A 24109-nucleotide genomic window follows, 5' to 3' on the forward strand; every position below is an offset into this window, starting at 1 on the left:
TGTACGGCACTTCCCAATGACCCACAATCATGAAATTTGCCAAGGAACAAGGTTTCACAGTACATTTAAAGAAATAAATCCGAAAATTGTTAATTTGTAATCGCATCAGACGAAAAAAATTTGGCATTTGTAATCCAGTTGTCCGTCTGTTATGACCCCTTTTCTCGGTTTTTACAGTAGCAAATTCGAAATTAAACCAAAAATTTAAACCTAAAATTAAAACATTCTCGAAATTCTTGGAATCCTCTCGAACAATATCTTGCCAGTATCGATAACAGGCGAAAATCGTAGAGTGTCCATTCGAGGGATTGCAGAACTGTCTATATGCAGTGTTAAGTTTGTACAGAAACCTCAGAGCGCGAGTGATAGTCGCACTTGGCCAATTAATTTCTGTTTTAGAGCTCTAAAATTCAATTGTTCTTACTATGTCCATGCAAAACTAGTGGGACGTCCGATTGCGACAGGTGTCAAACGTAACTGCCTGCTAGGAAAAAAATTCTGACAGACGTTGACATTCTGAGTCGACATAAGACGTGGGTTGTAATTTAATCTGTGTCTTTTCTAAGTTTAATTCCATGGAACGGTACAGTGTTTGTCCTAATTAGTGGAGCCTGTAAAATAGGTTTTTTATTACGTTGGTTGATTTAGCATTGAGGTCTTTTGATGCTGCGCTGCCTTACTGTGGGTGTGCAGTCCCAAAGCATCGACCAAACACCGACCAGCGCAGCGCCGCGGAACGTCATCAAGAAGGCGCTGACACCGCGAGCCAATTGAAAGAGTGGGCAGTGCCACACCTCCAGCGAGACAGGGTTCAGCGCCCCCTGTCAACGCTGACTTAAGCAGCCGCCCACCGCTGGTCGGTCCGAGTTCGGTCGCAGACTTCGAGAGCATCAGTACTGAGTAATAGGTAGGCGATACTTAGCCTGTGTTCTGCAAATACTAATAGTGTGTAAAAGTAATTGCATGTAGGAGGAACAGGAAGCACATCAAGTCATCTCAGAACGAGAGTTTTGTTACTTTCCTATTTAAAAATAAAATTTTCTACTAATCTGTAAGTGTTATGTACAGATCATTTTGATTTCCTGCCACTGCCCATCGCAATTTCTCTGCGCCCTTGTTTCTGTTGGTGCTGACTCCCTCAGTAACCAACACATCAATGGGCGTCTTTCAATACCTTTTGACATTATATTGTCCAGTCTTGTTTTTTTGAAGCCAAAGTATCCTTTTATTAGCGGCTGTAAAGTAGTTTCTTAATAGCGACTTACGGTCCAAGTTGTTGCGCCCCTTTAAATAATTTTGCTGCTAAATTGTGCTCTTAAATACACTCTAAGACAAACGAAAAGACGCACCACGAAGGAATCATCCGAATGGGATGGAAATCGGCAGACATGACGTACGTGTACAGACGAACAAATGATTACAATTTCAGAAAAAATATATGATTTATTCAGGAGGAAGTGTTTCACTAATTAAGCAAGTCAAAAACACGTTGGTACACCTCTGGCAGTTATGCAAACAATTATTCAGCTTCCAGAATGAGATTTTCACTCTGCAGCGGAGTGTGCGCTGATATGAAACTTCCTGACAGATTAAAACTGTGTGCCGGACTGAGACTCGAACTCGGGACCTTTGCCTTTCTACCAACTGAGATAGCCAAGCACGACACTAGACCCGTCCTTACAGCTTGACGTCAATTGATAGAGTTGTTGGATGTCATCCTGAGGGATATCGTGCCAAATTCTGTCCAACGTTGGCGTTAGACCGTCAAAATCCTGAGCTGGTTGGAGGGTACTGACCAAATGCTCCAAAAGTTCTCGACTGGGGGAGACGCTAGACCCGTCCTTACAGCTTGACGTCAATTGAGAGAGTTGTTGGATGTCATCCTGAGGGATATCGTGCCAAATTCTGTCCAACGTTGGCGTTAGACCGTCAAAATCCTGAGCTGGTTGGAGGGTACTGACCAAATGCTCCAAAAGTTCTCGACTGGGGGAGACGCTAGACCCGTCCTTACAGCTTGACGTCAATTGAGAGAGTTGTTGGATGTCATCCTGAGGGATATCGTGCCAAATTCTGTCCAACGTTGGCGTTAGACCGTCAAAATCCTGAGCTGGTTGGAGGGTACTGACCAAATGCTCCAAAAGTTCTCGACTGGGGGAGACGCTAGACCCGTCCTTACAGCTTGACGTCAATTGAGAGAGTTGTTGGATGTCATCCTGAGGGATATCATGCCAAATTCTGTCCAACGTTGGCGTTAGACCGTCAAAATCCTGAGCTGGTTGGAGGGTACTGACCAAATGCTCCAAAAGTTCTCGACTGGGGAGAATCTGGCGAACTTGCTGGCCAAAGTCAGGTTTGGTAAGGACGGAGATAAGCAGTAGAAACTCCCGCCATTTGCGGGCGGACATTATTTTCCTGAAATGTAAGTCCAGGATGGATTGCCATGGAGGGCAACAAAACGGGGCGTACAAGATCATCGTTGTACTACTGTGCTCTAAGGGTATCACGGATGACAACCAAAGGTATCCTGCTCTGAAAAGAAGTGGTGCCCTAGATCATCATTCCTGGCTTTCGGGTGACAGTCATGTTGGCATCCCAACGCTGATTGGGTCGACTCCAGACACGACTTCGGCTTGGAATCTCATTGGCTGGTGTAGACTTGTCATCAGCGTGAGTCGCACTTCGAATAGAGCCTCAATGACCAGCAAAGACGTGTCTGCAGAAGACCTGGATGACTTCCGCCAGCCATACGGCCTGACTGCCAGAAGTGATGGTCTGGAGTGCCATTTCTTTTGATATGAGATCCCCTTTGGTTGTCATCCTTGATGGTATGCCATCCTGGGCTTACATGTGCACAAACAGTGAGAGTTTCTACTCCTTGTCTTTGTGCTTACCAAACCCTACCTTGGTCAGTAGGTTCCCAGACAGCTCCCCAACTGAGAGTAGTTGGAGCATTATGGGCAGGGACCTCTAACCAGCTCGGGATTTTGACGATCTAACGTGCCAGTTGGACAAAATTTAGCAAGATACCTCTGAGGAGAACATCCAACAAATCTTTCAGTCAATGCCAAGGCGATTAAATACTTGCATAAGGGACTCAGGTGGACCAACCCGTTATTGACTTCCTCAGTTTGTGAAGCACTTTCTCTTGACTAAGCCATCCAATTTTCTGAAACTGTAATCATTTACTTCTCTGTACATGTACATTAAATCTACCGATTACCGTATCATTCGGGTAATTCCTTTGGGGTGTGTCATTTATTTTTTTATGTCTTAAAGGGTGTTGTAAATAAGTTAGAATGTAGTTGGGGTTGAAAATAAATTTTGATGTTAAGTTGATGATATAATCAGTGTCGCTTTAGGTACTGGTTTGGGTGGAACTCTGTCACATCCTTTATTGGCGCCTTTTTCAAAAATGGTTCTAATGGCTCTAAGCACTATGGGACTTAACATCTGAGTTCATCAGTCCCCTAAACTTAGAACTACTTAAACATAACTAACCTAAGGACATCACACACATCCATTCCCGAGGCAGGATTCGAACCTGCGACCGTAGCAGCAGCGCGGTTCCGAACTGAAGCGCCTAGAACCGCTCGGTCACAGCGGCCGGCGGCACCTTTTTCATATATTGGAGCTTTCGATGTATCGTAGATGGTCTGATAATGATTTCCATTTGCTTAACTGAATAATTAAATGTGCTCTGTCTAATAGCCTGTACCTTATGTAAATTGATGGTGTTAAATCAAATTGTGTAATTTTGACTGAGAGTAGGCTCCTTGCATCCTAAACCATTTCACTAGCCCCGCGGCCAGAGTGATGCAGTTATTTGCGATACTCTGTGCATTATCTCGTTCAATGTGACGAACTATTTATGAGTATGCGTTACAGATAACTAAAGAACTTGTACTTTGATGTGTTGTCGGCACTTACCGTCGCCAATTCAGTCGTACACAACGTGTTTATCGAGCGTATCATCGTGGGAAGAAACCGTTCTGTGTCCTCGCTGACACGTGGTGTATCCGGATGTCGTATGCGACTGCCGAGGTGATAAATACGCCGCTAAAACGGTTAGAGGCTGCCGGGAAGCTGTAGTGGAGCGGCAGAGGTCCTGATAAGACACCTGTCTCTTACATTGCACAGTAAGGTGAGTTACTTCTGCATTTATGTTCCCTGAATGACTGTGAATTGCTTGGAAGGATTTTTATTGCAACCTATAAGACGTGTTAAAAACGGCCCTTTTTATAGTCTCGCCTGAGTTATTAAGCCCCTTTCCCATGAATTTCTTCGTGTGTTAACAGGGCCACACCGAGGCCATGGCAAGGTAGCCCCTGCCACTCTGGGGATGTGAAAAGCCAACCGATTAAAACTGATACCGGTATTTTAGTTCTGAATAACCGGTATTTTTCTGTATTTGTTTGGTCTCGGTTTTAGCAGGCATATTTCTTTTTTACTAATAACTGGATATAAAACCAATGTATCAATTTGTCATAGCAGCGGTGCCAAAATTTTTTAGCTAATTTAAAACAAAAAATAGTTTTGTAGGGCATTCCGTGACTTCTCAAAAATTAATTTCGTCTTAGAATGTTTTTTTCCTTTTTGTGAAAGGAGTCAACTTAACAGATGAACACATTATAGAACCAGTATTTATGAGCAGACTGGGCAATAAATGTTTGTCATTGGATTAATTATTGAAATATTAATGTAATTGTTCCTGGTAAATGGCATATTTCGTCCATTATCTAAATTGTTCGTTTGAATTTCTTAAGAGTGTTTTTGGTTTAGTTAGAAAAAATAAATTGTATCCAAATTCCCGATAAAAAGTGCAGGTATACAGGGTTATTCTAAATGGTGCACTCATTTACAAAAATTCGTATGTATTCAAGTACAAATCCATAAAGAAACAAACTTTATACTGATGAAAAGAGGAAGTTTCAAAGTTTTTGGCGGGTGATGCTTTCAAAGCGGCCGGTAGAGTTTCCGCGGCAACAGGGCCGTCATTCCTTTTCACAGTCAGTTGTGAGATGGAGACTGTAGAGCAGAAGGTTTTCTGCGTTCTTAAGCTCGCGAAAAGTGAGTCGTCAATTCCAGCGCAGCGGGAAATTAGAACCAAATTCGGTAGTGAACCACCAGCTCTCAAAAGCAATTTAAACAGACTGGGAGTGTGTGCGAAGGAAAAAGCACAGGCCGACCGCGTGTGTCAGAGGATGATGTCCGACGGTTTCGAGAAAGTTTTGTGCGCAGTCCCAGTAGATCTACCTATAGAGCCAGTCGAGAACTTGGAAGTTCTGAGACGGCGTTAGCTGTACAAGCCCTACCGATTACAACTTGTGCAAGCTCTCAACCCCAATAACAAAGACAAGCGTCCCGCATTTTGTGGTTATGTGCTAGCAAAGGTGACGCATTTCTACAGCGCGTAATTTTTAGCGATGAAGCGACGTTCCACCTTAGTGGAAAAGTCAACAGACGCAATATTCGCAGATGTGGTTTGGAAAATCCATGTTCACCATAGAAGCACGAAAAAATTACTCTTTCTTTAAAAGAAGTTTTTTTTTTTTTAGAAACGAAAAATTTTACCACAGCCGCTATGGCTAATTGATATTTTGATTTTCCCCGGTTATTAGTAAAAAATAAAAATACCTCTTGTAACTGAGACCAAACAAATAGAAAAATACCGGTTATTCAGAACTAAAACACAGGTATGTTTTAAGCAGTCGGTTTTTCCCATGCCTAGGAGGGAATGGTGTAACGAGACATCCTCCTCGAGCATTACTTTTCCTGGACAATAGTTGCCGATACCAAAATTATTTTTCGAATTTTAGATGGGTCAGTATTATCTCAGCTGCTTTTCTGAAAACTCTCATATAATTTTATACACACTATGTTATATTTCAAGTTAATTTATGAAAAGGAATTACTTTATTTAGGATGTTATAATCGATAAATACTAGTCTTGAATGTACAGTTAAAATTATTTTGAGATACAAATTCTTTGGCACATTTAAAATTTCTATTATTAATTATGCAATCTAGTGCTGTTTGTTATGTTTATTTCCGGATTCATTTATGAAATAATAATCAAACGTCATAAGAATTCACTTGTCAAGAAAAATTGTAAGCCCTTTGGAATATTGTTATTACTGTTAGGACAATGAGAAACATGTCAAACATAACTTCACTACCAGAACAATGAGAAACATGCCAAACATGACTTCACTACCAGAAATATTGTCCTAAATACTTTGTTGTAGATTTTGTAAATAGCATAAGAGAAAAGAATTGCAATGTAAAAACATAATACTAATTTTTATAAAGAAAGTAATGTAATAAATATGTATTTTATTACGAATGCCACACAAAACGAAAAATGAGCAAAGAAAATCTCTGCCTCCACAAAACTCTTTGGATAGAACAACCAAACTCTTTGCTTTGTTTATATTTTGTAAATGTGTGGGAGTCGCCATCATCCGCAGCTCGTGGTCGTGCGGTAGCGTTCTTGCTTCCCACGCCCGGGTTCCCGGGTTCGATTCCCGGCGGGGTCAGGGATTTTCTCTGCCTCGTGATGACTGGGTGTTGTGTGCTGTCCTTACGTTAGTTAAGTTTAAGTAGCTCTAAGTTCTAGGGGACTGATGACCATAGATGTTAAGTCCCATAGTGCCTGAGAGCCATTTGAACCATTTTTGGAGTCGCCATCGGTGGAAAAGTGCCTGTTTCACTCGATATTTAATGATACTGGAAAGCATACATTATGTTTTTCAGAGCAGTGCTTGCAACAAGAATAAAAAACAGTGAGTAATACCATCAAATTAATCTTACAAACTTCCCACATACAGTGCTCACATTTTCGTCTCTATATTTACCACAGATGCACGACCTCCACAGTACTCCAAACTAAATTATATCATCTGATGATGAATCGCCAGGCGATTCGAAACAGGTCACGAATAAAAAAAAATGAAGAGAAAACGGCGATTGGTTGTAGTAAATCCTAAAACCTCTAACAAGACAGTCGCAGTGTTCCAAATCCAGAATTGATAAAAGTTTTAAATTGCAAGGTTATTATGCTTGGGTTATTAGCACCCTTTTGTATAGCTGTGAAACACGGAGAACTCTTGCTAAACATGAATCCCGACTGAACAGCTTCCATCTCCGTTGTCTCCGGAGGACCCTTCAGATCCCTTGTGAGGATAGAGGACCCAACACCGAAGTATTACGACTCGCAAGCACAAGCAACATTCATGCACTCCTGAGCCACCGACGTCTAAGGTGGCTGGGACATGTCAGGCGCATGGGTCCTGAGCGAATACCAAAATAAGTGCTGTATGGAGAACTCCGGGAGGGTGTGAGGCCAGTAGGACGACCGCATCTTCGCATCAAGGATGTCTGCAAGAGAGATCTGACTGAGGTCAGCATCGATCCAAGTCATTGGGAAAATACAGCTGGTGATTGTATCAAATGGCGGCAAACTGTGCGCAATGGGGTTGAGCATGCAGAGAACGAACGTATGCAGGAAGACATCAGGGAGAGGGCAAGACGGCAGGAGAGAGCGGCATCTGGTGAAGTCCTTCACATTTCAAGTGCCCAAACTGCAGTAGAGACTGCCACTCTCGAGTGGGACTTTGCAACCATAGTAGATGTTGCGGAGTCTGAACCAACTATGCTACAATATCATCCTTCGAGGATGGACAGATGCCATATATACTGCAGGCCGTTGTGGCCGAGCGGTTCTAGGCGCTTCAGTCCGGAACTGCGCTGTTGCTATGGTCGCAGGTTCGAATCCTGCCTCGGGCATGGATGTGTGTGATGTCTTTAGTTAGGTTTAAGTAGTTATAAGTTCTAGGGGACTGATGACCTCCGATGCTGAGCCCCATAGTGCTCAGAGCCATTTGAACCATTTGAACCATCACAGCTCTCCAAAACACGGGAAGAATGGGGCCGACGAAGATTGTCTTAGGGTACTGCAGAACCGTGGTTCACCACTGAACGCAATGTGACACCATTCATCAGCAATCCATGGTTTCCAGCCACAGTGCCACTCCAAATGCAGCCGTTTGTGTGGTGGTGTTACTGGCAGCCTACCCATGGGACAGTAATTCCCTAGTCCAGCTGCTACTACCCCCCGACAAGTAGTATGGTAGAGGATGTTCACCGAGTCCATCACTTGCTCTCTTATGGCATGTACACATGTGATGGGGTTACATTATCTGTCTTGCACCATATAGCCATCCTCCATCCGATAGTCAGATATGGTCGACTGGAACCCAGATTATGAGTATGCCTATCCTCATTTTCCCATAAGTCCAACGTAGGCCACTTTCACATCCAAATGCCTCTCAAATCTGGATATTCCACGATTAAACCAGCTGGCCAAATGGAGACCAACGTGAGGCACCTTAAAACTTTGTGAGGTGTTGCAACGCTTTCTCATGTGAGTATGCAGCATATCCATGATCTTTGCAGTGACATTGTTCATGGCTTTTATATACACTACCAGGCCTAGTGACAACACTAAACATGAACAAAACTGAGGCACTCTGGTTGACGATCTACCTTGTCACAGAAAATTGCAACGCTAATCAATTATATACCAACAGCCTTGTCTCAGTGGTAGCACCAGAACCGTCAGATCACCAAAGATAAGCACTGTCAGGCTTGACTATCACTTGGATTGGTCACTGTCTGGATCTACCGAGTGCTGTTCTCAAGTGGAGTGCACTCAGCCCTCGTGAGGCCAATTGAGGAGGTGCATGACAGAGAAGCAGCAGCACCAGCCATGAAAACTGACAACAGCCGGGAGAGTGGTGTGCTGACCACGGGCCCCTCCGAATCTTCACCTGGTGACGCCTGAGGGCTCAGGATGACATGCAGCCCGTCTCTACCATTTGGCCTTCATGGCCTGTTCGGACGATCTTTGCTTATTTCTTAATCGTTTACATACCTTTTTGGACAACATGGTTGTGGAGATGAAGCGGCGATTAGTATGATTAATCAATTATTCAAACTTACTTTACTTTTTCGTGTCTGGAAACTACAATTTGTTTGCCCAGTATTGGGCAATGTCCAATGCTTCTTCTTTAGCCAGCCATAGATCGTCGAGGGTGCATCTGTGGGGGCAGGCAGGGCATTGTAGATGTTCCATGTCCTGTCGAGTGCCGTAGTCGCATTTGTCTTTTCGTCCAACAAACCCCATTTGATCAGATTAGATTTCACAGGAGCCACCTCAGTTCTGATGCTGTTAAGCATTCTCCAGGTTTTCCAATCACCAGAAACGCCGCTTGGTGGGCCCTCTCGTAGTGGATAGTAGATGGGGGGGCTCATCTAAGGCGCAACTTGGCGTCTGGATTTGAGTCTGCTGTGGCCACACTCTAGGCCAAATATTGAGTGACGGGCATCAAAGGTTTGTTTTAGCTTCTCGGTATGTTCATGGGCTTTCCTACGTGAGTCAGGGTTTGTGAAACCTGCGGTCCTGTGAAGATTTTCTATGGGGGCTGGTTTCATGCAGCCTGTCACTATCCTGCATGTTTAATTCAAGCTAATATCTACCTTTTTTGCGTGGGCGGATCTGCACCATACCGGGCAGGCATATTCGGCAGTTGAGAAGCACAGAGCTTGGGCTGAAGTTCTGACCACGGTAGGTTTGGCACCCTATTTGCTATTGGACAGGTTTCTTATTAGGGAATTTCGTGCTTCTACTTTTTTGCGTGTTTTTTCGCAATGATATTTGTATGTCAATGTTCTGTCCAGCACGACGCCAAGGTAGGTGGGAGTATGTGTGTGTTATAGTAATGTCCCATCCCAGGTAACATGGTCCTGTACTTTGCCTGCCTCGAGTTCAGATGGAATGCACTCACTTGAGTTTTGGAGGGATTGGGTTTTAGAGAATTCTTTTTGTAGTAGGTTGACATTGTAGAAAGGGCGGTTTCCAGTTTCTCCTCGATGGCTTCAAACATGTTGCCTTGAACTGTTATTGCCAGGTCGTCTGCATATACAAAAGTTTTGGTTTTGTCTGGAGTTGGTTGGTCATTTGTATTTATGTTGAATAGGATTGGCGCCAGCACGCTCCCTTGGGCGAGCCCATTTTTCTGATTCCACCATCGACTCTTTTTCCCCTTCAAGCATTACGAAGAACTGTCTATTTTGGAGCAGGGATTCGATTATCTTGACTAGGTGGTAGTCTTTCAGGGTCTCGTAGGTTTTATGCGGTAGTGTCCGGTGATCTACTGTATCATAGGCAGCACTGTCGACTAGTGCCAGCCCGGTGATTAGTTTATTCTCAAATCCATCCTCGATATGTTCCGTCAATGCCAGAATTTGACTGGTACAGGACTTCCCAGGTCTAAAACCTGCTTGGTGTGGAATTAGCTTCGAGTCAACGATCTTCTCTATTCTGTTGAGGATCAATCTTTCATAGAGCTTAAACAGGTGGCAGAGAAGGGTTATGGGTCGATAGCTCTTCGGAGACTCTGGGTCCTTCCCAGGTTTAAGGAGAGCCACCATTTTTGACTTCCTCCACAGTTTCGGGATTTGAAAGGTTTCACGGCACACGTTAAAAAATCCAAGTATCCAGTCCCTGGCGCCAAGGCCAAAGTTTTTAATCTGTTCCACGCAAATATCATCAAACCCAGGGGCTTTCCCATTCTTCATGGTATTTATGCCATTGTTCAACTCTCTCATGGTAAATGGTTTCTGGAAGTTGGTGTTTTCCGTTGGCAGCAGGCGTGTGATTTTAATTTTCTGACGTTTGGAGTTGAACATGCCGTTTAGAAGGAGTTGGTTGGCCACCTGGTTTGGAGTTACGTTGGTCGGGGCCTTGCTTAGTCTTGGGTCACCATCCAGTTTCTTAATCAGGTTCCAGGCTATTTTGCTACATATCCATTCTTTCTAGGGTTGCTATCCACTTCTTCTCGCGTGCCTCGCTGAGGGCTGACATTAAAGCTGTGCCGCAGATGATGCTTTCGTCGCTGAATGGGTCTTCCACGAACAATACTTGATACTTCTCCAGGATGTCCTTTGAGGCATTTGAGAGCCCTGGGATATAGTGTTGTCTGCAGCCCCTAGGAGTATAGCGACTAGATACCTTTCGCAAAGTCTCAACAAAGATAAGATAATTATTTGGTGTTGGGTCAGACTGGCTAATTCCTCATCCAGTGCTTGGGAATATTCTGACCACATGGCCTTTTTAAGTTGAATCTCCTACGGAAAGGTATTTTGGTTGTTTTGATTGTTGGGTAGACTTGGATTCCAATAAGTCGATGTTGTGTCTTTGGGATTGCATCCTATACTCTTTTGCAGCAGGTGTTGTAGATGCTCTGGCTGACGAAGCGAATATTGGGATTGTAACCTCGCTTCCAAATTTTGCTGTTGAAGGAGCAGGGGAGCTTGGGGTCTTGGAGAAGTGAGAGGTTATTTGTCTCAGCCCATTGTTCTAGCAGCTGACCATTGGCGTCTGTCTCGTCGTAGCCCCAGGTGGTGCTGTGGCTGTTAAAGTCGCTCACAATGAAGTGTGGTTGTTGAAGCTTTCTGGCGATGAAATGTGTAAGTTCTGGCTGGGGGGTTTATATATGGAGCATATTGTAAATGATCCACTCTCTATGGCTAACACTTCAATGTTGTTGGTGGTTGTCTTACTCGTGGAAGAGAGCAGCATCTCGGGTCTGGTAAAAGATTGCGCTCCCATACCTTCTGTGAGGTGCTTCTACTGCCAAGTGCATTCCTTTTTGTATTGGGTCTGTTTGCTGTTTCATCTCTATGCGTTTCTGCAGGCACAGTACATCCCACTTTTCTGATTGGCATAGTTGCGATATTACATCCTCTTTATTCTTGGTGATTCCCTCGACGTTTAGGCTGACGATCGTCAGGGTTGGCCCTGAAGAGGGCCTGTTTTTGTTTTTGGCTTTTGATTGCATTGGTTTCTGGTGGTGGAAGGTTTGGCCGTTGTCCGATTGGGCAACGTTTCCGGGGAGCGTCGGCATTTTACTTTCTTGGAAGGAGAGACAGCATTGGTCGTATTTTTCTGTTTTATTAAACGCAAAATCGATTTTCGGTCACTTAGTGACCATCCTCAGTGCTGTAATATACAATTTAAATTGGTAGGCTTGTTGACACCAGTGCCTACCAATTTAAATTGTATATTACAGCACTGAGGATGGTCACTAAGTGACCGAAAATCGATTTTGCGGTTAATAAAACAAAAAATACGACCAATGCTGTCACTCCTTCCAAGTATATCCATTATCTGGTCGTGGTGCACAGGACACTCCATGGAGTCGCCAATCAATATAATTTTACTTTCTTCTATGTAGCATGTAAGCAATATGCACACGTGGAGGCACCTTCCTTGCTCCCCAATTATTCAAAAACAGTCTCAATCGCATTTATTATTACTATACCGCCAACCGGTTTCATCCCGACATAGGGGCCATCTTCTGGCCGTTTACACCACTGGTCGACTGCTGGTGGTGTTACTCCTGTCTACATAGTTTCCTGTCGTTATGTAGACAGGAGTGACACCACCAGCAGTCGACCAATGGTGTAAACGCCTAGAAGATGACTCCTACGTTGGATTGAAACCAGTTGGCGGTATAATAATAATAAATGCGATTAAGTCTGTTTTTGAATAATTGATTTACATATCTGCTGATTGTACGAGGTGCATTTAAGTTCTAAGGCCTCCGATTTCTTTTTTCTAATTAACTACTCACCCGAAATCGATGAAACTGGCGTTACTTCTCGACGTAATCGCCCTGCAGACGTACACATGTTTCACAACGCTGACGCCATTATTCCATGGCAGCGGCGAAGGCTTCTTTAGGAGTCTGTATTGACCACTGGAAAATCGCTGAGGCAATAGCAGCACGGCTGGTGAATGTGCGGCCGCGGAGAGTGCCTTTCATTGTTGGAAAAAGCCAAAAGTCACTAGGAGCCAGGTCAGGTGAGTAGGGAGCATGAGGAATCACTTCAAAGTTGTTATCACGAAGAAACTGTTGCTTATCGTTAGCTCGATGTGCGGGTTCGTTGTTTTGGTGAAACAGCACACGCGCAGCCCTTCCCAGACGTTTTTGTTGCAGTGCAGGAAGGAATTCGTTCTTCAAAACGTTTTCGTAGGATGCACCTGTTACCGTAGTGCCCTTGGGAACGCAATGGGTAAGGATTACGCCCTCGCTGCCCCAGAACATGGACACCATCATTTTTTCAGCACTGGCGGTTACCCGAAATTTTTTTGGTGGGGTGAATCTGTGTGCTTCCACTGAGCTGACTGGCGCTTTGTTTCTGGATTGAAAAATGGTATCCACGTCTCATCCATTGTCACAACCGACGAAAGGAAAGTCCCATTCATGCTGTCTTTGCGCGTCAACTTTGCTCGGCAACATGCCAGACGGGGAGCTGTGTGGTCGTCCGTCAGCATTCATGGCACCCACCTGGATGACACTTTTCGCATTTTCAGGTCGTCATGCAGGATTGTGTGCACAGAACCCACAGAAATGCCAACTCTGGAGGCGATCTGTTCAACAGTCATTCGGCGATCCCCCAAAACAATTCTCTCCACTTTCTCAATCATGTCGTCAGACCGGCTTGTGCGAGCCCGAGATTGTTTCGGTTTGTTGTCACACGATGTTCTGCCTTCATTGAACTGTCGCACCCACGAACGCACTTTCGACACATCCATAACTCCATCACCACATGTCTCCTTCAACTGTCGATGAATTTCAATTGGTTTCACACCACGTAAAATTCAGAAAACGAATGATTGCACGCTGTTCAAATAAAGAAAACGTCGCCATTTTAAGTATTTAAAACAGTTCTCATTTTCGCCACTGGCGGTAAAATTCCATCTGCCGTACGGTGTTGCCGTCTCTGGGACGTATTGACAATGAACGTGGCCTCATTTTAAAACAATGCGCATGTTTCTATCTCTTTCCAGCCCGGAGAAAAAAAATCGGAGGCCTTAGAACTTGAATGCACCTCGTATGTGTATGAAGATACACTGACAACGGGCCATGTCTTCTAGGTGCTTCGCTTTTTTGTCAGAGAGTGCGTTTGGTGTGTTATTCTGTGACACTTTTCGTGAGGACTGTCTGGACTGGACAGTATATACGGATGACGGGCCGCCTCTTTTGCTCAGCAGTGGACTCCAGGATGTCGGCGACAGCCGAGGTGCTGACCTCCCCAGCTGCGCGGAGGTACGTCGAGAGCCTGCGAGGCCCCTACCGCGACGATCACGTGCGCCTCAAGCCCTCTGGCTGCGTCCTGCTGTCCAAGGTCACCAGGGACGTTCACAGGATCCTGGACTTCGCAGTGAGGCCGGACGACGTGTGGCTGGTGACGTTCCCCAAGTCTGGTGAGTAGGCGCCGCACTCCACATCTACTTCTGCACGAGTGCTCTGCAGCCCACACTCGTTTGACAGAGGTTTCACTTAACCGCTTCCAGACTATTTCGAGACCGTACCACTCCTGACAAGGGAACCTCCCCATCGCACCCCCCTCAGATTTAGTTATGAGTTGGCACAGTGGATAGGCCTTGAAAAATTGAACACAGATCAATCGAGAAAAAAGGAAGAAGTTGTGTGAAACTATGAAAAAATAAGCAAAATATACAAACAAAGTAGTCCATGTGCAAGATAGGCAACATCAAAGACAGTGTGAACTCAGGAGCGCCGTGGTCCCGTGGTTAGCGTTAGCAGCTGCGGAAGGAGAGGTCCTTGGTTCAAGACTTCCCTCGAGTGAAAAGTTTACTTTCTTTATTTTCGCATAGTTATGATCTGTCCGTTCGTTCATTGACGTCTCTGTTCACTGTAATAAGTTTACTGTTCACTGTAATAAGTTTAGTGTCTGTGTTTTGCGGCCCGCATCTCGTGGTCGTGCGGTAGCGTTCCCGCTTCCCACGCCCGGGTTCCCGGGTTCGATTCCCGGCGGGGTCAGGGATTTTCTCTGCCTCGTGATGGCTGGGTGTTGTGTGCTGTCCTTAGGTTAATTAGGTTTAAGTAGTTCTAAGTTCTAGGGGACTGATGACCATAGATGTTAAGTCCCATAGTGCTCAGAGCCATTTGATTTTTTTGTGTTTTGCGACCGCACCGCAAAACCGTGCGATTAGTGGACGAAAGGACGTGCCTCTCCAATGGGAACCGAAAACATTTGATCGCAAGGTCATAGGTCAACCGATTCCTCTACAGGGAAACACGTCTCATTTATTCTGTACGACAATGGTGACGATATGTGCGTAACATGACAGGAATATGTTGTCGACCCACCTAACTTGTACACTTGGCGAATGGGTAAAAAGACTCTTCTACCTTGCCCGATTTAGGTTTTCTTGCGGATGTGATAATCACTCCCAAAAAAGTGATGAAAACATAAGAGTTCGTCACATAAACTGAAAATAAAAAATTAAACTTTTCACTCTAGAGAAGACTTGAACCAAGGACCTCTCATTCCGCAGCTGCTCACGCTAACCACGGGACCACGGCGCTCCTGATCTCAGAGTATCCTTGATGTTGCTTACCTTTCGCATGGACTACTCAGTTTGTATATTTTGCTTATTTTTTCATAGTTCCACTCAACTTCTTCTTGTTTTCTCGACTGATCTGTGTTCAATTTTTCAAGGCCTATCCACTGTGCCAACTCATAACTAAATCTGAGGGGGGTGCGATGGGGAGGTTCCCTTGTGAGTAGCACGTGGGGAAAACTTAACACCCGAATCTTTCTGTCCGGACTATCATTGCTCATGTTTTACCAGATTGGTCATTTCTTCCTATGTACATCTACATCTACTTGGAAACTCTGCCTGGCAGAGGGTTCATCGAACCATTTTCACAATTCTCTATTATTCCAATCTCGTATAGCGCGCGGAAAGAATGAACACATGTATCTTACCGTACGAGCTCTGATTTCCCTTATTTTATCTTGGTGATCGTTCCTCCCTATGTAGGTCGGTGTCAACAAAATATTTGTGCATTGGGAGGAGAAAGTTGGTGATTGGAATTTCGTGAGTAGATTCCGTCGCAACGAAAAACGCCTTTCTTTCAATGATTTCCAGCCCAACTCCTGTATCATTTCTGTGACACTCTCCCCCATATTTCGTGATAATACAAAACGTGCTGCCTTTCTTTGAAATTTTTCAATCCGTTGTAGTTGCTACATATTTTGTTACAATTATAAAATCACAATAATACAGGAGACTGCCTTACAAGGCCAGATCACTTGGACAAGCAACAAATAAATTTCTTTAACCGAAACAAGACCTATAAAACTTGAAATTTGAATATGACTAGGTATATACACTCAGGTAAAGCTTTACTTAAATAATACAAATGTCCATACAATTCCCATCGAAACTCTCATTACTTCCAATCAGCTGAGGAACAGATTAAGGGTAAGAACACAGATCTTTTAAGATTTGGCTAGTCAACTTTCCTAAACAAAACTATAAACAAATTACTCAAACAATTAAGGAGGTGCTTTAATTTTGACCAAACTAGTCTTCAAATTTACTTACTCAGTTGATTAATCAATAATATTCTTAGAACGATTACAACTAGAACATGACTATATGGCAATACCTCTAAAATGAGGTTGCTTCAATATTGCGTGTGAATTAGCGATAGACGCGAGCAGACCAAGGATTCAATACAATACGAGAGATCCACGAGACACGAAATGACATAGAAATGTACTCAACTTTGCACTGCAATTGAACTTCAGCTACTATAATTCTCCACCGGAAAGATGGAATCACGCAACAGTGACAACATAACCCAAGATGTAAAGAAGAGGACAGGCCCTTAAATATCTCTCTGCTCCCAGTATGCTCGCGTCGACCGCTACCAATTGTCTGTAACACAACACACACCAACGGCAGACAATATTCTGAAATATAAACTACACAAACTTATATGGAGAACAGGTGAGCAATACAACTGAATAGAAACAAATTAGCCTCCGTGAGTTACTTGGCCAGTGCCAGCCCTTAAACTTTGATTAATATGTTCGCTAAAAATCATGCCCTAAAGTTAAGATGACAAGAATTATCTCGACGCACATTTACACGCCAGACTAGCAACTAAACTATAATGTAGAATAGAGGACGTATCTCGGCGTGTCTTGAAACGCCAGAGCCGGACTTACTCATTACTTCTAGCTTCGTCTTTAACCACGCTTCATGTCGGTTGGTTGGGCGCAGCCACACTTCCTCAGCTGCCGTCAAGATAGTCACGACGTCTACTCTGTAGGAATCAGCATGGGTTTCGAAAAAGACGATCGTGTGAAAGCCAGCTCGCGCTATTCGTCCACGAGACTCAGAGGGCAATAGACACGGGTTCCCAGGTAGATGCCGTGTTTCTTGACTTCCGCAAGGCGTTCGATACAGTTCACCAGAGTCGTTTAATGCAAAGTAAGAGCATTTGGACTATCAGACCAATTGTGTGAATGGATTGAAGAGTTCCTAGATAACAGAACGCAGCATGTCATCCTCAATGGACAGAAGTCTTCCGAAGCAAGATTGATTTCAGGTGTGTCGTAGGACCGGTGCTATTCACAATATGCATAAATGACCTTGTAGATGACATCGGAAGTTCACTTTTTACGGATGATGCTGTGGTATATCGAGAGGTTGTAATAATAGAAAATTGTACTGAAATGCAGGAGGATCTGCACCGAATTGACGCATGGTGCAGGGAATGGCAATTGAATCTCAATGTAGACAAGTGTAATGTGCTGCGAATACATAGAAAGAAAGATCCCTTATCATTTAGCTACAATATAGCAGGTCAGCAACTGGAAGCAGTTAATTCCATAAATTATCTATGAGTACGGATTAGGAGTGATTTAAAATGGAATGATCATATAAAGTTGATCGTCGGTAAAGCAGATGCCAGACTGAGATTCATTGGAAGAATCCTAAGGAAATGCAATCCGAAAACAAAGGAAGTAGGTTACAGTACACTCGTTCGCCCACTGCTTGAATACTGCTCACCGGTGTGGGATCCGTACCAGATAGGGTTGATAGTGGAGATAGAGAAGATCCAACGGAGAGCAGCGCGCTTCGTTACAGGATCATTTAGTAATCGCGAAAGCGTTACGGAGATGATAGATAAACTCCAGTGGAAGACTCTGCAGGAGAGACGCTCAGTAGATCGGTATGGGCTTTTGGTGAAGTTTCGAGAACATACCTTCACCGAGAAGTCAAGCAGTATATTGCTCCGTCCTACGTATATCTCGCGAAGAGACCATGAGGATAAAATCAGAGAGATTAGAGCCCACACAGAGGCATACCGACAATCCTTCTTTCCACGAATAATACGAGACTGGAATAGAAGGGAGAATCGATAGAGGTACTCAAGGCACCCTCCACCACACACGGTGAGGTGGCTTTCGGAGTATGGATGTAGATGTAGATGTAGAGGTAAGTGATAAACAACTAAAACGTTTCCAAAGGATTTTTAGTACACTGGCATATTCAATTAAACCGCAAGCAACCCACCGAAGCAACTCGGCGACTCCAATTCAATCGACCGGCGTAGCTTATAACAGACTCGAAGGAGCTCGTCTTTCCGATCTCCAGGAAAACCAAATCACCATGGGCGGTGGATCTGCCATCACGACTCGACACGCCATAGCCGCTGGCCCCGCTCCCCCGTTGCCCGACTCGTCCTCTTGCCGTCCTGCCTACGTACACAGCCCCACGTGACTCTCGCTCACCGCCGATCCCGACACACCTCCCCAGCAGAGCGCACGCGCTGCCGTTAAATCCGAGCAGCCAAAGCTGAGCAAAAGACACATAAGCATCGAAGTCGACTCAAAGATAAAAAAGACGATCGATGGAAACTGGCGCCAGAAACGCACCAGCTCGTCCATGATGGCTTGCCATTTACAACCAATGCTGCAGTTGACAACCGAAGGGATCCAGCTATGAAATAAAATGGCACCCCAAACCATCAGTTCCGGTTGTCTGGCTGTATGGCAGGTAAGTCAGGCTGGTATCCCAACACTGCCTGAGGAGTATCCAGATACGTCTTCAGCGGCCATCGGGGCCTGAAATCTCATTGACTGGTGTACAATTATCTTCAGTGATGAGTCCCACTTCGAAATGAGCCCCAATGACCACCGAAGATGTCTGGAGATGCACTGTACTGCGGTGGGATACCAAACTGAGTGTCACATGCCATACAGCCCGACAACCAGGGGTCATGGTCTGCTGTATCATCTCACTCAGTAGCAGGACCCCTTTGGTTGTCATCCACAACACCCTTACAAGCGCTACGTCGACGATATTCCACGCCCCGTATTGTTGCCCTTCATGGTGAGGCATCCAGTGTTTAAATTTCAGCAGTATGTTAGCCGCCCGCACAAGACGAGCGTTTCTACATCTTTTCTTCGTACTTGCCAAACCTTACCTTCGCCAGCGGGGTCATCAGATCTCTCTCCAATCCAGAACGTTTGAAGCATTAAGGGTAGAGCCCTCCAACCAGCTCGGGATTTTGACGGTTCAGCGCGTCAATTGGACAAATTTCGGCACGACATCCCTCAGGAGGACATCCACCAACTCTTGCAATCGATGTCCAGCCAAATAACTGCTTGCATAAGGGTCAGAGGTGGACCAACTCGCTCAGTATATGGAGCTTTTTCTTTTGAAAAAATCATCCAATTTTATTGTAATCATATCTTTGTCTTTATACGAGGGTGAGTCAAATGAAAACCTTAAATATTTTTTTAAATATTATTTATTGTGCAGAAGTGGTACAAAGCTGTATCACTTTTCAAAATAATCACCCCCACGCTCAATGCAAGTCCTCCAGCGCTTACAAAGTGCATAAATTCCTTTAGAAAAAAATTCTTTTGGTAGTCCGCGCAACCACTCATGCACCGCGTGCCGTACCTCTTCATCAGAACGGAACTTCTTTCCTCCCATTGCTTCTCTGAGTGGTCCAAACATATGGAAATCACTTTGGGCAAGGTCTGGTGAGCATGGTGGATCAGGAAGATACTCAAAATGCAGGTCTTTGATTGTTGCAACTGTTATACGGACAGTGTGGGGCCTTGGATTGTCATGTTGCTGACAGCAATCCACGTGACTTTGATTTGATTGCAGAGCGCAGATGATTTTTTAGGAGATCTGTGTATGATGCACTGGTGACAGTGGTCCCTCTAGACATGTAATGCTCCAAAATGACGCCTTTTTCGTCCCAAAAGACAGTAAGCATAACCTTCCCTGCTGATGGTTCTGTTAGAAACTTCTTTGGTTTTGGTGATGAGGAATGGCGCCATTTCTTGCTCGCTCTCTTCGTTTACGGTTGGTAGAAGTGAACCCAGATTTCGTCCCCAGCAACGATTCTTGCAAGGAAGCCATCACCTTCTAGTTCAAAGTGCCGAAGATGTTCTTCACAAGCATCAACACGTCGTTCTCTCATTTCAGGAGTCAGCTGCCGTGGCACCAGCCTTGCAGACACTTTGTGCATGATGTGCTCCAGTTTCACAATGTTGTGTGCTGACCCATGACTAATCTGTAAACATGCTGCAATGTCATTCAGTGTCACTCGGCTGTTTTCATTCACTATGGCTTCAATTGCTGCAATGTTCTGTGGAGTCACAACTCGTTGTGCCTGACCTGGACGAGGAGCATTTTCCACTGAAGTCACACCATTTGCGAACTTCCTATTCCCTTCGTAGACTTGTTGCTGAGACGAACATGCATCACCGTACTGAACCTCCATTTTTCGATGAATTTCAGTAGGTTTGGCTCTGAGCATCATGGGACTTAACATCTTAGGTCATCAGTCCCCTAGAACTTAGAATTCAGTAGGTTTCACACCTTCACTACGCAAAAACCGAATAACAGAACGCTGTTCTTCCCTGGTGCAAGTCTCAAGTGGGGCGGCCATCTTTATACTGATCTGGAACGTATGTGTGCATCTGCACTATGATGCCACCAACAGACCGTTCTGCACGCTGTTTGTAGCACGCTTACCAACTTACACGATAACGGCGCGAAATTTCGATTTGTTATTACGAATTTAAGGTTTTCAATTGACTCGCCCTTGTATGTACGTCGCAACTACCAATGTCCTTCGTGGTGCATCCTTTTTTGTCTTAGAGTGCATTTTTCCATCGGAGGACAAAGTTGGAGATTAAAATTTCATGAAAACATTTCGCTGTAATGAATAAACCCTTTGTGTTAATAACTGCCACCCTAGCTCCAGTATTATATCCCTGACACTTTCTCCACTATTTCGTGATAATACGAAACGAGCTGCCCTTCCTTGAACTTTTTCGGTGTCATCCCTCAATAATAATCGTAATGGTCTCATACGGCGCAGCAATACTCCCTACGAACACGGACAAGCATAGTGCAGGTACTGTCATTAGCAGATTTGTACAATTTTGTAAGTGTTCTATCAATAAGACGCAAAGATGCTTCATTTGGTTCTCCTTCCCCACAATATTTTCTATGTGACGATTCCTACTCAGGCTGTTCCTAATTGTAATCCCTAAGTGTGCAGTTAAATTGACAGCCTTAAAACTTGTGTGACTGATGGCGTAACCGAATTTTAACGCATTCCTTTCAGTACTCATGTGGATGACATCACCCTTTTTTACAGCCAACTGCTACTTTTCGTACAAATCAAATACACACATCAAAAACAATTTAGCATCATCTCGGTTCCGAGAGTTCCCGAACCTGTACAGAAAATTGGAGTAGAGATCAACATAAACATCACTCCCGCCCTTCTTATTGCTCATGAAAACCACACATTGCATTTTGTACCACCATATAGCGAGACCCTCAGAGGTGGTGGTCCAGATTGCTGTACACACCGGTAGCTCTAATACCCAGTAGCACGTCCTCTTGCGTTCATGCCTGCCTGTATTGGTCGTGGCATACTATCCACAAGTTCATCAAGGCACTGTTAGTCCAGATTGTCCCACTCCTCAATGGCGAGTCGGTGTAGGCCACTCAGAGTGGTGGTGGGTCACGTCGTCCATAAACAGCCGTTTCCAATCTGCCCCAGGCATCTTCGATAGGGTTCATGTCTGGAGAACATGCTGACCACTCTACTCGAGCGACGTCGGTATTCTGAAGGAAGTCATTCACAAGATGTGCACAATGGGAGCGCGAATTGTCGTCCATTAACACGAATGCCTTGCCAATATGCTGCCGATATGGTTGCACTATCGGTCGGAGTATGGAATTCACGTATCGTACAGCCGTTACGGCGCCTTCCATGACCACCAGCGGGGTACGTCGGCCCCACATAATGCCACACCAAAACAGCAGGGAACCTCCACCTTGCTGCCTGACCTGGTTGCCTCGAAACACGTCTCTGGAGATTGGCTGGCTGAAGGCATATGTGACACTCATCGGTGAAGAGAACTTGATGCCAATCCTGAGCGGTCCATTCGCATGTTGCTGGTCCCATCTGTCCATCTGTACCGCGCTGCACGGTGTGGTTGCAAAGATGGACCTCGCCATGGGCGTCAGCAGTGAAATTGCGCATCATGCAGCCTACTGCGCACAGTTTGAGTCGTAACACGACGTTCTGTGGTTGCAGGAAAATCATTATTCAACATGGCGGCGTTGCTGTCAGGGTTCCTCCGAGCCATAATCCGTAGGTAGCGGTCACTCACTGCAGCAGTAGCAGTTGGGCGACCTGAGCGAGGCATGTCATCGACAGTTCGTGTCTCTCTGTATCTCCTCCAGGTCCGAACAACATCGCTTTGGTTCACTCCGAGACGCGTGATCATTTCCCTTCTTGCGAGTCCTTCCTGGCACAAAGTAACAATGCGGATGCGATCGAACCGCGGTATTGATCGTCTAGGCATGGTTGAACTACAGACAACACGAGCCGTGTACCTCCTGGAACTGATCTGCTGTCGGACCCCTCTGCCTAATAGGTGCTGCTCATGCATGGTTGTTTACATGTTTGGGCGGGTTTGGTTCAAATGGTTCAAATGGCTCTGAGCACTATGGGACTCAACTTCTGAGGTCATTAGTCCCCTAGAACTTAGAACTAGTTAAACCTAACTAACCTAAGGACATCACACACATCCATGCCCGAGGCAGGATTCGAACCTGCGACCGTAGCGGTCTCGCGGTTCCAGACTGCAGTGCCCAGAACCGCACGGCCACTTCGGCCGGCTTGGGCGGGTTTAATGACATCTCTGAACAGTCAAAGGGACTGTGATACAATACCCACAGCCAACGTCTGTCTTCAGGAGTTCTGGGAACCGGGGTGACGCAAATCTTTTTTTGATTTGTGTATTTGTCTAAATTATTTTGTAATTTGTTTTGATCTTCTGAGGACTTCACGAGACGGTAAAAGAGAGCATTATCTGTAAAATATCTAAGAGATCTTCTCAGATTGTTTCCTCAATCGTTTATATAAATTAGCGGACGGTCTATGGCGCTCCCAGGGGGAAACCCAGACATCACTTTTCTTTAGACGACTTCCCGTCAGTTACTACGAACTGTGGCCTTTTTGCCAGCAAATTATGAATTCGGTCGCACAGTTGAGACTGAACTCCGTAGGCATTTAGTTTGACAGAAGACGTTTGTAGGGGACGGTTTCAGAAGCCTTCTGGAAATACTAAAACAACTTGAGATTCCAGCAGTCATTACTTCCTGCTTATGAGGAGTCAGTTGTGTTCGACAAGAACGAAATTTTCTCATTTCGTGCTGGTCATGTGTCAACAGATCTCATATTTCTACTGACAAATAGAATCATCACCAGCACCAACACTATCATCATCGTAGAGACGTTCGATCTGTGTACTGAACCACTTTAAAGCGTGCATCCCGAGCAGTCCAGATTGCGTGGAGACAGACGCTATTGGAGCACTATTTCCAAACCATACACTCCTGGAAATTGAAATAAGAACATCGTGAATTCATTGTCCCAGGAAGGGGAAACTTTATTGACACATTCCTGGGGTCAGATACATCACATGATCACACTGACAGAACCACAGGCACATAGAGACAGGCAACAGAGCATGCACAATGTCGGCACTAGTACAGTGTATATCCACCTTTCGCAGCAATGCAGGCTGCTATTCTCCCATGGAGACGATCGTAGAGATGCTGGATGTAGTCCTGTGGAACGGCTTGCCATGCCATTTCCACCTG

The 24109-nt window shown here is 44.9% G+C and overlaps 1 protein-coding gene across 1 annotated transcript in view; it reads left to right on the forward strand.

Moving 5' to 3' along the window:
* Positions 1–4076: 4076 nt before the first annotated feature.
* The window catches only part of LOC126106685 (luciferin sulfotransferase-like), an 85059-nt gene continuing 65026 nt past the window's right edge, over positions 4077–24109 (forward strand). The window contains exons 1-2 of the mRNA XM_049913055.1: positions 4077–4141; positions 14117–14332. Of these exons, the coding sequence (XP_049769012.1) occupies positions 14131–14332 (202 nt within the window). The 5' untranslated portion in view covers positions 4077–4141; positions 14117–14130. The remainder of the gene's footprint in view (positions 4142–14116; positions 14333–24109) is intronic.

This window comes from Schistocerca cancellata, chromosome 10, assembly GCF_023864275.1.
Source record: "Schistocerca cancellata isolate TAMUIC-IGC-003103 chromosome 10, iqSchCanc2.1, whole genome shotgun sequence".
Taxonomy (NCBI): domain Eukaryota; kingdom Metazoa; phylum Arthropoda; class Insecta; order Orthoptera; family Acrididae; genus Schistocerca; species Schistocerca cancellata.